This window comes from Rutilus rutilus (genome assembly GCF_951802725.1).
Source record: "Rutilus rutilus genome assembly, chromosome: 18".
NCBI lineage: Eukaryota > Metazoa > Chordata > Actinopteri > Cypriniformes > Leuciscidae > Rutilus > Rutilus rutilus.
This window is the reverse complement of record NC_140231.1, coordinates 24,521,881-24,534,594: the sequence shown is the minus strand read 5'-3', so window position 1 is coordinate 24,534,594 and position 12,714 is coordinate 24,521,881. Positions and strand designations below refer to the sequence as shown.

At 33.4% G+C, this 12,714-nt stretch overlaps 3 protein-coding genes across 4 annotated transcripts; all 3 read right to left on the bottom strand.

Moving 5' to 3' along the window:
- Positions 1 to 86: 86 nt before the first annotated feature.
- On the bottom strand, positions 87 to 2,199 carry phpt1 (phosphohistidine phosphatase 1). 2 transcript variants are annotated; one of them, XM_084386748.1, is made up of 4 exons: positions 1,967 to 2,199; positions 1,068 to 1,195; positions 939 to 966; positions 87 to 413 (listed from the first exon to the last, which is right to left on the bottom strand). In XM_084386748.1, the coding sequence occupies exons 1-4, from the start codon at positions 2,109 to 2,111 to the stop codon at positions 409 to 411; spliced, it is 306 nt and encodes a 101-aa protein (XP_084242874.1). In that variant the 5' UTR covers positions 2,112 to 2,199; the 3' UTR covers positions 87 to 408. The 2 variants fall into 2 exon arrangements, with proteins under 2 accessions (XP_084242874.1, XP_084242873.1); XM_084386747.1 differs by having other exon boundaries at positions 87 to 966.
- Positions 2,200 to 3,030: 831 nt separating this feature from the next.
- noc4l (nucleolar complex associated 4 homolog) lies at positions 3,031 to 8,227 on the bottom strand. Its single transcript, XM_084387606.1, has 15 exons — positions 8,036 to 8,227; positions 7,798 to 7,918; positions 7,505 to 7,611; positions 6,951 to 7,058; positions 6,711 to 6,860; positions 6,502 to 6,604; positions 5,551 to 5,585; positions 5,401 to 5,451; positions 5,196 to 5,307; positions 4,826 to 4,886; positions 4,641 to 4,751; positions 4,362 to 4,525; positions 3,651 to 3,733; positions 3,386 to 3,499; positions 3,031 to 3,266 (listed from the first exon to the last, which is right to left on the bottom strand). Exons 1-15 carry the CDS (start codon positions 8,174 to 8,176, stop codon positions 3,150 to 3,152), a joined length of 1,578 nt encoding a protein of 525 aa, XP_084243732.1. The 5' UTR covers positions 8,177 to 8,227; the 3' UTR covers positions 3,031 to 3,149.
- A 257-nt stretch (positions 8,228 to 8,484) lies between these two features.
- On the bottom strand, positions 8,485 to 12,207 carry pus1 (pseudouridine synthase 1). The gene is made up of 6 exons (XM_084387374.1): positions 11,949 to 12,207; positions 11,650 to 11,817; positions 11,049 to 11,186; positions 10,632 to 10,734; positions 9,259 to 9,944; positions 8,485 to 8,977 (listed from the first exon to the last, which is right to left on the bottom strand). The coding sequence occupies exons 1-6, from the start codon at positions 12,012 to 12,014 to the stop codon at positions 8,945 to 8,947; spliced, it is 1,194 nt and encodes a 397-aa protein (XP_084243500.1). The 5' UTR covers positions 12,015 to 12,207; the 3' UTR covers positions 8,485 to 8,944.
- Between the last annotated feature and the right edge of the window lie 507 nt (positions 12,208 to 12,714).

Below are 12,714 nucleotides of genomic sequence, written 5' to 3'. Positions count from 1 at the left end.
GGTTCAGCCTGTAAGTAAACCTTGACAAATAAGCAAAGAAACAAGAAATAAAATAAATGAAATAAAAGAGGCAGCCGATTCAGAACTAGAGGCAAAAATAAATGAATTTATTCAATGTTGTTGTGCAATCCACTTCTGTTCATTTGCACTAAACAATTTAAATGGAACTGATACAAGAAGATTTTGATTCATAATCATCAGGCCTGAAATTAAATAAAAAAAGATATTGTTGACTTTTTTAATGTTGTAAATTCAGAATGTTAAACATTCTCAAGATGTCATTATGTCATAATATTCCTAGTCAAGAAAGTAATTGCATATCCTAATGGCATCTTCTAATAAAATTGCTGACAAAACAGATGTGAAGTGGATCGTCAGGTTTATCAGGCAAGGTTTACAACCTCTGGATCAGGTGTGAGGGTCCATGTCGCTTTAGAAATCATTATTGGTTGGTTGGTTGTATCCCAACATTTTTCCAACTTAAATACATGACAAAAAAAGCAGTATTGGCAATTTCTAAGAGCACTTTATTATCGTTTCAGCATGTCACTGTTGCACTATATAACTTATTATAGTTTGGATGAAGTACTTAACCTTTCCCTCTAACCTGTTCTGTGCTTTATTTCATCATTTCCTATATTTGCCATTATAAAGACCAATGACCATAAACATAAGTGCGTTCTTCTCTCTCTGTTGCCATGTGTTATTCTACACATGAAGTTAAAAACCAATCAAAAATAATGGAGTAAGCGTTTTATCCACACACCCATCCAAATCAGAAACATTCTAGAGAGTTCTGTTCTTTCTCAGCCTTGGCACATCAGCAGTTATTGAGCCCTCCTACTGAGCTGTCATAGATCCCATGCGACCCACTCAGTACCCTTCATCTGCCCAGGTCACCTCATAGTCTGGGTAATGGGTTTTTATCTTCTCTGTGGAAACAGAATGGTTTGCTTTCCCAAATCCCTGGAACAAAAAAAAAAGAAAACAAAAAAGAGAGGAAGAACTGATTATTGGATCATTTCCTTTAAGGCGTATAACATTAAACACAGGAAGATCATGCATACCATGGAATAACCGTAGACGTGGATCTTCTTTGCGTCTTTGTCGTGTTTGATTCTTCCACCTCCGAGACACTCACAATCCAGTCGTCCACTTTTCTCCAGTTCTCCAGCCACACGGTCATAGATATCAGCTTAAGGAGATACAACCTTATGAAGGTTTTGTAGCAAGACACAAATAAACTTTTGTCCCCCTATCAAATGTGCAGTGAAAGTTCCTAAAAACTGTAACATGTCTAAAATGATACGGTAATGAACTATTTTGTATTTATAGTAACTCAAGTGCTTCATTGTATTTGCTAATATATATATATATATATATATATATATATAATTGTTTTGTTGTTGTATAAGAACTTAAGTAAAATGACAGCCAGAGACGTTGTAAACCTATATACAGAGGAAAAATAGTTAAATACATGTAAGACAGAAAAGGCCAAATCACAACCTTTGTATGCAAATAGACGTAAAAAGAAGTTAAATAGAATTTTATGCAAAGTTTTAAATTAGTTCACTAAAAAATATTCTTTGATTGGCCATTTCTGCAAGTGAACTAGAACGATTCGTAAGCTTAGAAAATTCGTTCAAAACACTGATTCGTTTCGTTTAAGAAACATCACTATTCTATTCTAAAAAAGTCAATAGCACATATTATTTTACTCAAAATTTAATCTTAAATTTCTTTAAAAAAGAGGCATAAAGCTCACCAAGACTAAGCGATTCGATATTCCCACTAAACTTAAAGCCAACATAATTGTCATTGTCAGCTGTTATTCCGCCTTAATACTATTTTAAAATGTATTTTCTGACATATCCAAAACCTATTGCACGTGTTGTTAATAAATGTGCACACTCTTCCATCTGTCTCTCCTGTCATTCATTCAAACAAATGAACGTATCCTTACCATGATACTCGGCCCATGCGTATCCTCTCACAATATCAACATATGAATCATCATCTTTGCTGTGAACCCGTATGAGGACGTATTTGAAGACGCCATTGGGATCTAAATCAGCCTCTGGGATTTTAGCGAGACGTTCGGCGGACATTATTGCAAAAGCGGTACTCCTAACACAACAGCTAAGTTTAGAACTACAGCAACAAAAAGGCGCTTCATTTAACGTTACCACTGCTGTGTTTGTGGCGAACTTGAATGAACGTATTCATATTAGCGACACCTACCGGGTTGGAGCAAAATTACAAAAAAATTAAACGGAAAGCTTCCCTGACTTTGAAGCTATGCTTTGAAGTTACCTTTGGTGTTTTTATGCAAAAACGAAGTAGAATTTCTGTGCAGTATTTTGATTATAGTTAAGTTTTATTTACACATAATAGATTTACTCCGACTTTTGCATAATTCCAAAATAGGAAAATTCCGTAGGAAAAGGAGTGCTTTAAAACTATAAATTACTTGTACTCTACATTGATTAAACCCCTTAAGTTTAATTAAATTTGTTATAATTTGCTTTTATTCATTATTTGTTAGTATTTTATTTTTTATATACATTTACTATGTGTTGTTGTCTTTCAATGTATGCTGTTTGTATTTATTTTGGATGTTCTTAATAACAATGATAATGCCTGCTTTTTATGTAGAGATAAAGAAAAGAAAGAAAACTATTAGCGGTGAACAAAAAAAGAAAAGAAAAATCACCATAGAAATTAACATTACAGTTACCGTCCCTACATTAAAACTGTGGTAACATAGTATTAGCCACCACTGCGTTAAAAAACTATATACTTGAAATGGAAAAACTAGCACATCAAATAAAATGACAAAGATTTCAAATTATTTACCATATATACTGAAGTTCCATAGTATTATCTTGATATGATTTTACTATGAAACTATGGGGCTAATTGTGAAACTTACATAATTAACCAAGCACTCTTTAAGTGTACTGCTGTTTTACTGTTGTGCAATACTCACTAAAGCCCACAAAACATTCAACACGTGCTTATTTGTACAAATGTTTATTTCTTCAGACTGGGGAAAGCACTACCATAGTTGATGCACAAACATTTTTATACATAGAATAGATTTTGAAAAGCACATAGAAGGACAGAGAATCTGCAAATGAGTGTGACTACTCTAGAGAAAAGTGGACGCCAAGCACCTCTCTGGAGCTCTTCAGGAGCTCTGTGGCTGAGTCAAACTCCAGCGGTATCGTCTTCCTTTCAGCCTTGAGTTCTCGCTCCATTAGCTGCCATACAAAATGTGGAGGGCATAATGATTAGTTAAACTTACACCACAGGGCAAACATCACTATCAATATTCACAAATCATGTTCTAGTAGTTTATGGATCAAATGTTGCTAATTACCTCAAAAGTAGAGAGCTCTAGCAGCACACTGATGTCATCCTCTTGTTCAGAAAGAGGCTCATTGATCATCATGGCGGCCTTGGCCACATCTGGATGGTAATGCTTCTGTAATGTCTAAAAAAAAAAGATTTGCCTTTTTTAATGGATATCTTTTTAGATCTTCAAAGGTTAATTGAGTTTGTGGATGGAGAGCCTGTCAATGTCAATCGAAAAGGACAGCTCCAAACAAGTAGCAATATGAATTATAGTCGTCTTGTGGTCTTACCTTGATCTCCCACAGGCTGCTCTCCAGAGCATGACACTGAGTCGGATCTTTCTCTTCCATCACATATGGGTCATCGCAAGGCTCTGATTAAAAGCATTGACAAGAACAATTATTTATTATACAGAAAAATTACAATTGTTCCTGTATACCACCTTTTAAATTTTGGTTAAAATGAAGAGGATTGGTTAAATAAATAAATAAAAAGAAATAATTAAATTTATAAATAAAATACATTTATATAATTTAAACAAAATTGAATATATATATATATATATAAAAAAATATAAATATAAATACTAATATGAATAAATAATAAAAATCAATAAATACAATTAATATTTATTTATTTTTAATAAACATTTTTTAAATAAATATTTATATAATTCAAAAAAGTAATAAAACAAAAACAAAATAAATACACAAAAAATTAACTAAATAATGTACACAAGTATATATATATATATATATATATATATATATATAGTACAGTACAACACACAAAATATGTATACATTTTACACAAATAAATGTTTATAAAATACTTTTATAATTTAAATAAACAAAAATTAAACTGAATATGTAAACAACATACAAATACAAATCTACATAAATAAATATAAATATACACAGTATAAAATGAAATAAAGTAAATAAATAGTAAATAATACAAATAAAATCATAAATAAAAAATAAAAAAATAAAGTGAGATACCTTCTGCAGCACTGGGTTTGTGGATGAGAACTTTGCATGAGGGGTGCCGGCGAATGAGATTACAGATGAATGGCAGAAGTATGAGGAGAGCTGTAGGTGGCGCTGTGAGAGACAGACGAGCGAGACGCTTCACAAACGCTGCCACCAGGTAGACTGGCAGATGTCTGTCAGAGGGGTCAGAACATACGGGTTACAACTGTATTCAAGATCAAAACATGACACTGATAAACTGCCTATATCGATCTTTAGTCAAAATAAAAGTATTAAGATTAAACTTACGTTGAAGACAGGAAAATGTTTGCCAGGTGGAAAAAGCGTGCTCTGTACTTGACATGAAAGATAGAGGGATCCAGCAGATTGTACAGCTTTTTATAAAAATCTGGGTAATCCCTACACAACAAAAACAAATATGAAGGTGTGGATATAGATCAGAGAACTGCCTTTTGAAATGGTTTAATACTTACAAATTATGTTCATGGATGAGGACAAACAAGCCATTCAGAGCCAACAAACTGATCGCTCCACCTGAGTCAAACACAGACAGATTAGCGTATTACAAAAACAGATACATGTGATAAAAAGCAATTAATTACATTCAATTAAGAATATGCAAATATATTCAAAATAGTCAAATCATTTTCTATTCATTTCTATAAATATCTTTCTATTCAAAAACAAACAAAACAATTAACACTAAAGGAAGGAATAAAAACATACTGACCATCAAGAAGAACTCAAACACATGTTTTAATGAATGAAAAATGGATGTAAATGCCATCACAGCACAGATAAAGTGAAGTAAAGCATTGATCCCCTGGTGAACCCTGAACTCACCAATCTCATAGGCGGCGCTCAGGAAGTCAATCATCATTGTGGGATCACCCATCTGTGGCAGTATAGATTCATGAAGGATGACCAGGATCTTCTTGTACATGCTGCTAGGTAACTATGGGAACCCACAAAAGTCAAAATACCTCAGGAAAGGTCTTTAAACACATGAAGTATGTAATGAGAATCTATAGAAATAGGGTTGTTTTACCTTGTACTTGAGAAACACCAACCACATTTGCTCAAAAGCTCGTTTATGCTCCTGTTGGAAAAATTAAGATATTTATAATGCCAGAATGAACTTTGGAAAGAATAAATACACATGCAGAAATGTTTAATGACATAATATGAGTTTGTTTACCTTTAATTTGGCTGCTTTCCAGTCCTCATGTTTTTCTTATAAAATCATAGAAAATGTTTATTTATAAGGAACACCTTTTTTTTTTTGTAGGTACAATACAGTGTACATTGGTGGTCAAAAGATTGGAATAACTTAATATTTATAATGTTTTTGAAAGAAGTCTCTTATGCTCACCAAGGCTAAATCTATTGAATTAAAAAATACAGCAAAACAGTAATATCGTGAAATATTACTACATTTTAAAATAACTTTTCTATTTTAATATATTTTAAAAAGTAATGTATTCTGGTGAAGACAAAGCTGAATTTTCAGCATCATTACTCCAGTCTTCAGTGTCACATGATCCATCAGAAATCATTCTAATATGCTGATTTATTGCTAAATATTATTGGCGATCAATTATTAATAATGGTTCTTATTATCAATGTTGAAAACAGTTCTCTGCTTACCGGTAATATTTTTGTGGAAACTGTGATAAATTTTTTTCAGGATTCTTTGATGAATAGAAAGTTCAAATAAACAGCATTTATTTGATATAGAATCTTTTGTAACATTATAAATATTTTGACTGTCACTTGAATCAATGAACGTGTCCTTGCTGAATAAAAGTATTTATTATTAGTATTATTTTAAAAAACGATTGTACCCCAAACTTATAAATGGTAGTCTATTCCACAAAAACATGAATCAGTACAACTGTTTTCACAATTGACAATAAAAGGAAATGTTTCTTGATCAACAAATCAGCATATTAGAATGATTTCTGAAGGATCATGTGACATAATGACATCACAGGAATAAATCTTATTTTAAAATTAAGTTATTTTAAATTGTAATAATATTTCACATTATTCCTGTTTTAACTGTATTTCTCATCAAATAAATGCAGCCTCAGAGAATAAGAGACTTCTTACAAAAACCTTTTCACCAGTGTAAACAAAACCAACTTACTCTCTTGTTTGACAAGGAAATTAGTCATTTCTGATGCTTGGCTGGGTATGTTGATGGTTGAGAGGAGTGTGAACACATTATTCTGATATACAGGAATCACATCCTAAAAAACAGATACAATTATAAAATAAGCCTGTTTAACTGATGAACAAATAAATACGCAAACATAATAGAAATAAAAACGGCTATGTTATCTAAACCACACTCACCCTTTTGTTTCTGCCCATGACTCTGGTTATGTTGTCTCGTACTGCACTCATGACGTAGTAGCGCACATCATCCTTCTCCATAAACTCTTGAAACCTGGAGATGAGCAGTGACATGTCCTCTTTCTCCGAGAGAAGATGCTTCACCAGGGCCTGTGAACATGAGAGCGAGACACTTTATGCCCATATGGAGTCAGTGAGCAACACACATCAATATCAGCTGTTGTTATAAATTAAACTGACCAGTATGAGCTCCCTGGGAAAGTTGTAGTGTTCACACCAGTCCAAATTCTGGAGAGGGTGTTTGCCTTCCGCTGCAACAAACTTCATCAGGGCACAGAGGGACGTCTCCTGAAAATATGAAAATAATGGAAATCAATATCACACTGTTACAGTGTTGCAATAGTTAACTAAAACCATTCAAAATTGTTTACGGTAAATTAAATTGAGCTTAAATAATATAAAAATGACAAACTTGAACAGAATACAGAAAGATTAAAGTACTAAAATAACTAAAACCAAAACAATTACAGCTGTATAGAAACAATAATAATAACAACAACAAAAGAAAATAACACTAAAACAATAAAACATACTAAACTTAAAAAAAAAATGTTTTAAGCTAATTTAAAATAATACTAAAATAACACTAGTGTGTTAGTTATTGCATATCTCATAGACATTTGTATTACACATTTGTTTCTAATCCAATTTACTGTCTGTGCACATACAAACTTGATTAAAAGACCAAGTTTATAAAAACTAAATCATCATGCAACTTGAATTAACTCACTCACCTTCACTTGGAAAACTTCATGGCCTATATTTTCCAGAAGAAGTTCCACACAACTGTTGTAACGGTGTCTCATAAATATATGGTACTTCTCTTCAGCACTGAGATCACCTGGAAAGAGATCCAACCAAGTACACACCACACACACACACACACACACACACACACACACACACACACACACACACACACACACACACACAAGATTTCCTCTTGGTAAACTGCATAGAAATACACTGGATAGTCAGATGTCCGTTCACTTTGCCCCTGTGAGGTAAATCACGAATAGTAGTTTACCATGCATGAGGTCCTCTTCTTTAGGCAGCTCACCAACATAGAGATCTCCTCTATCTAACAACTCACAGAAAATCTTACTGCAAGCATTAGTGGCGAAAATGATTTCCTTTTCCTTTTCGGACTGCAAGTAGAAAGAAAAAAAAGGATGTTTATTGATTAACACAATTAATTTATAGAACTGAACATAACATGTCGAATTCAAGAGACTCCACTATGAAATAAGAATAACATAACTTACCTGTAAATATTCAATGACGTCGAATATGTCGTTAGCATGTTTCCTGTTTTGAATTATACGATCTGTTTTAGTATTTATATCTTTCTTATATGAAACCTGGCTGCTTTCTTCTTTCACGTTGCTGTCCCTGGACGGCGCCATGATTGTTGCTCTAGTAAGTGTTGTCGTATTCCTGTCAAAGGGTGAGGTCGCCCCTAGTGGTCAGCTGGTGTTACCATGAAAACGGAATAAACTGGTAGAACAGCGATTATTTACGAACGTTCAATTCCAAATAATTATAAATTAATTTTTACTTTTCACTCACTCAGTTTAAATGCCTATTAATGTGTTGTCGACAGCAGTATCGAAGTCATATTTGTCACGTGACACCAAATACTTTTCATTGCGCCCACCAGGCTGGACCAATCATAATGGTTTGTGATGCGTACAGAGCAGAGCCGTTGAAGGTACAGAGTAAGGAATTTTATATAATTGTCTGTAATTCAGTAGTATGTCAAGGGCCAATTCTTGAATGTATTAAATTTAAAAGATGGCACGTTCTAGTTAACAAAATTCTTCAGCAAAGGAAAAAAAGCCTTGATATTTGAATGTGACTCAAAGGAGGATTCGGCTGACACCATTCGCCCCCTAGAGGAAAACACGTGGTAAGGCATCACATGTTTCTAATTCACAAACCTTTACAATCTACTAATAATACAGAAGGTCTAATAATAACTGAACTGTTATTTTTTTAAATTGCAAATACACATTAAAACTGTTACAACGTTCAACAAACGAAAACTTAAAGCCTTAAAAAAATGTTTTATTTCAGAGTTATCATTACAGCACAAACTTTGGAACTGAATGTTAGCACACAAGTAAAAACCAAAATAAAATATTTAACAAAAAGAATGTCTTCATCTCAGTGATTCAGTCAGATGCATTTCCATCTTCGTCATCATCCTGAAAAACAAAACAAAAACAATGTGTTCATAATCCATAATCATTTTCAATGATCTCAGAGAGAAAAGTAGAGACAGAGCAACACTTCCTCACCAGCTTCCCCAACTATGAGGAAAATAGAATCAGGTTAGAGTATTTCAAATATTGGATAATTATCCAAAATTGGAAATACTTTACTCTGACTTCAGAAAGTCAAACAATAAGACACATATGAATATTCATTAGGTGAAAAAAGGAGATTGTATGTTACAACAATTACACACCAGCTCAACAATACCCACTTTGTTCTCTTGGCTTCCTGTGGCCGTGGCTTCAAAATCGTGGATATATAGCGTAGCCATCCAGTTCACCATGGACTTCTCCAGGAGCTCAGTCTCCACGATGCTCGGATAAATGTGCTTGTCCTTAAAAGCAGCGACGGCTTCTTCTTCCTCGGTCCACTCCAGTGTCTCATGGATGCCATCTCCTCCAAAGCGTTTGTTGTAGCGGTCAAAGTGCACTCTCTCCAGCACTAACCCCAGCCCAGGAGCCTTGGGAATGTCAACTTTCTCCTCTCCCCAGCTCCTCTCGATCACCCCTTCATCCACATATCCTTTAACTACAGCGATCACAAGGCCGATCATCTTCCGGATCTGGTGCATCATGAAGCTCTGGCCTCTTACTGTGATGACAGCAAACTCAGCTCCCTGTCTCACAAAGGGCTCTCCGCAGGACATGTGGGTGATGTAGCGCTTGGCGCTGGGGTCCCGAGGACCTTTTTGCGAAGTGAAACTGTGGAAGTTGTGGGTGCCTTTGTACAGGCCGCACAAATGGTTGACCTTCTGAAGGGTCTCTGAACTCACACGGAATGACGTGTCCTCCTGGTTATAGTCCTTCGGGGAGAAAGACACAGTAGGGAGCATGTAGGAATACGTTCTGGCATCGCAGTTGTTTTTGGAATTGAAGCCGCCCGTGACTCTCTTGTATCCTGCAAATTTGAGAAGGTGTAAATGTGATGCACAGATTTCTGTCAGTATTGATTTTGTTAAAGGGATACTCCACTTTACAATGAAACTCACCCTCATGTTGTTTCAAACCTGTATGAATTTCTTTCTTCTGCTGAACAGAAAGGAAGATATTTAGAAGAATGTCAGTAACCAGACAGTTTCTGGTCTCATTGACTTCCATGGTAGGAAAAAAATATACTATGGAAGTCAATGAGACCAGAAACTGTCTGGTTACTGACATTCTTCTAAATATCTTCCTTTCTGTTCAGCAGAAGAAAGAAATTCATAAAGGATTGAAACAACATGAGGGTGAGTATATGATGACAGAATTTTCATTTTAAAGTGGAGTATCCCTTTAACTAAAACTATTAAAAATGGTTTTCGTTTATTGAAAATAAAGCTGAAATCAAATCAAATATAAATATTAGAATAGTATTGAAAATTTGAAATAAAATAAGTACTAAAATGACTAAAACTAAGATAAAAACATATTAAACCTAAATAGAAATATATATAAACTAATAAAATGACAAAAGCAAAATTCAAATGAAAACTGAAAACATAAAAATAAAAGAGCACAATATTATTAATATAAATGCAATAATAGTAGTAAAAAATAATACAGATTTCTAGGAAATACTGTATGTAAAGAAACCTTTAGGTTAGACCTAAAATTCTTATGTGAGATGGCAGATGAGCGTTGATTTTATCCAGGATGTTCTCAATCATCCACACCTTCAGAGACACGACCTGACCCGCAGCAGAAACACCCTGTCAATGCAATGAGAAGAAATCAGCAATTAGGCTTAAAATAATAATAATATATATATAAAATATTTATTTATTATTTTATTTTACTTCATTTTTATTATTATGTTAATTATAGTGCATTTTTATTTTTGTTGATTATGTAAAAATAATCTTCAAAAGGTATCAAATCAGTTTTATAGTTTTTATTATTTTTTAATGTCAGTAAACATTTATTTGATTTCAAGTAACGGAAAAGTATTTATGTTTTTTAGCAATAAGTATAATAACCCTGACTATAATACTACTAATAAAATGCAGCAGGTTAAAGTGTCCACCTTATCCGTTCGCGCACACCGCTGGAAAGACATCTTCTTCATGTCATCTCCATGGCCCTCTGGAATACATCCTGCTCTGACAAGAGCGGTGACCAGCTCATCCTCGATGGTTCGGAACTGAGAGTTCTTTGCATTTCTCTGGATGAACAGGATAAATATGAATACTCTGGCAACACAGCAACCAGTGTGGGGTGTAACTCATTAATTACATTAGTTGCTTGTGATTTAATTGCATAAAATACTGTATAGACTATAGAACACATCTAATGGTGGATTTAACATCAACATTTTACAACTAACGTATATAAAAATGTGTGTTTTTAATGTAAGTTCTCCATTTAAATACTTGGTCAGTTTTATATTATTTACTTGAATGAATTAAAAAAGCAGTTTCATCCATCCTTGTATTGTTTAACTAGTCGAGGTTGATATGGGATTTAGAGAGAGTATTTAGTACAGTGATTTAATCACTCTGTTGAAGATATAATTAGTTGCTAGTAATAAATGATATATATATATATATATATATATTTTTTTTTTAGAGGAACACCCCACGCTGACAGCGATATATAAATCACTGTGCTGCAATATCATAACTCACCTGCATCCCATAATAACCTTTCCCGGAATATGCCATCAGCAGGGCCACTTTTTTCTTGGGGTATTTCTTCTCATCTTGGTCCGTTTTAAGCTTCTTGTCCTCATGTTCAGTCTCAACGAGAGTATCATCTGCTGGTCTTTTCAAAGCTTTGACTGAATCCTCAGTCATCTTGCAGGACATGCAAAATACACGGGATTTTAATATTGGACCTGGCCACCCTGAAGAGCATTTCAGTTTACGGTGAACACTAAAAGAACATTCATCAATTACTTTACAGCAGAACGCATTAAGAAACGTACCTTTGATTTTGAGAAATGGGATAAATGACGTGATAAAATATGAATGATCCGACAGGACCTCAGCATGTCATTACAAACTCTCCAGTGAGGATCTCACAATTATCTTTTGTACAAAATCGGCATGATTTGCAAGAAATGCTATTGATCTAGACAAATTACTTCTGACAGCAGTATCATCTATCTTCACTGCAACAACTTATGTACTTCCCCTGTACCATGATGAATACACCCACGTGGAGTGGCTGAACTTTCACATCTCGCCGAATATCGCGTGAACTAAATTGGGTTGCCATGTTTTCAAAAAAGGTGCCAAGAGGGGAGCCATGTGTTACAATTTCCCTCAAGTGTATTTAATATAGGTAATCATATATGTATTCATTTCACATATTCAATTACACTGAACACATTTATAGTTAATATTTACAGTTTGATTAAAATGTATGCAATTTAATTAAATAACTAAATTAATCAATCCATGTATAATCTTATCTTATAAATAATACGTGTAAAATCTTATTTGTATTAAAGTAATATTTAAGTACATCAATTAAAATTAAATATAAAATAAAATATAAGTGTAAAATTGTTAAATACTTATGAATTTAATAAATAAAATCATACATTAACAATCTAAATTATATTTAATATTTGGGTAATAGTTTAATTAAAATGTGTGTAATTTAATACACAAATTAAAATATAACTGTAAAATTCTTAAATACATAGTTTTAAACGTATAAAATTACATTTAATAAATAAAATAATA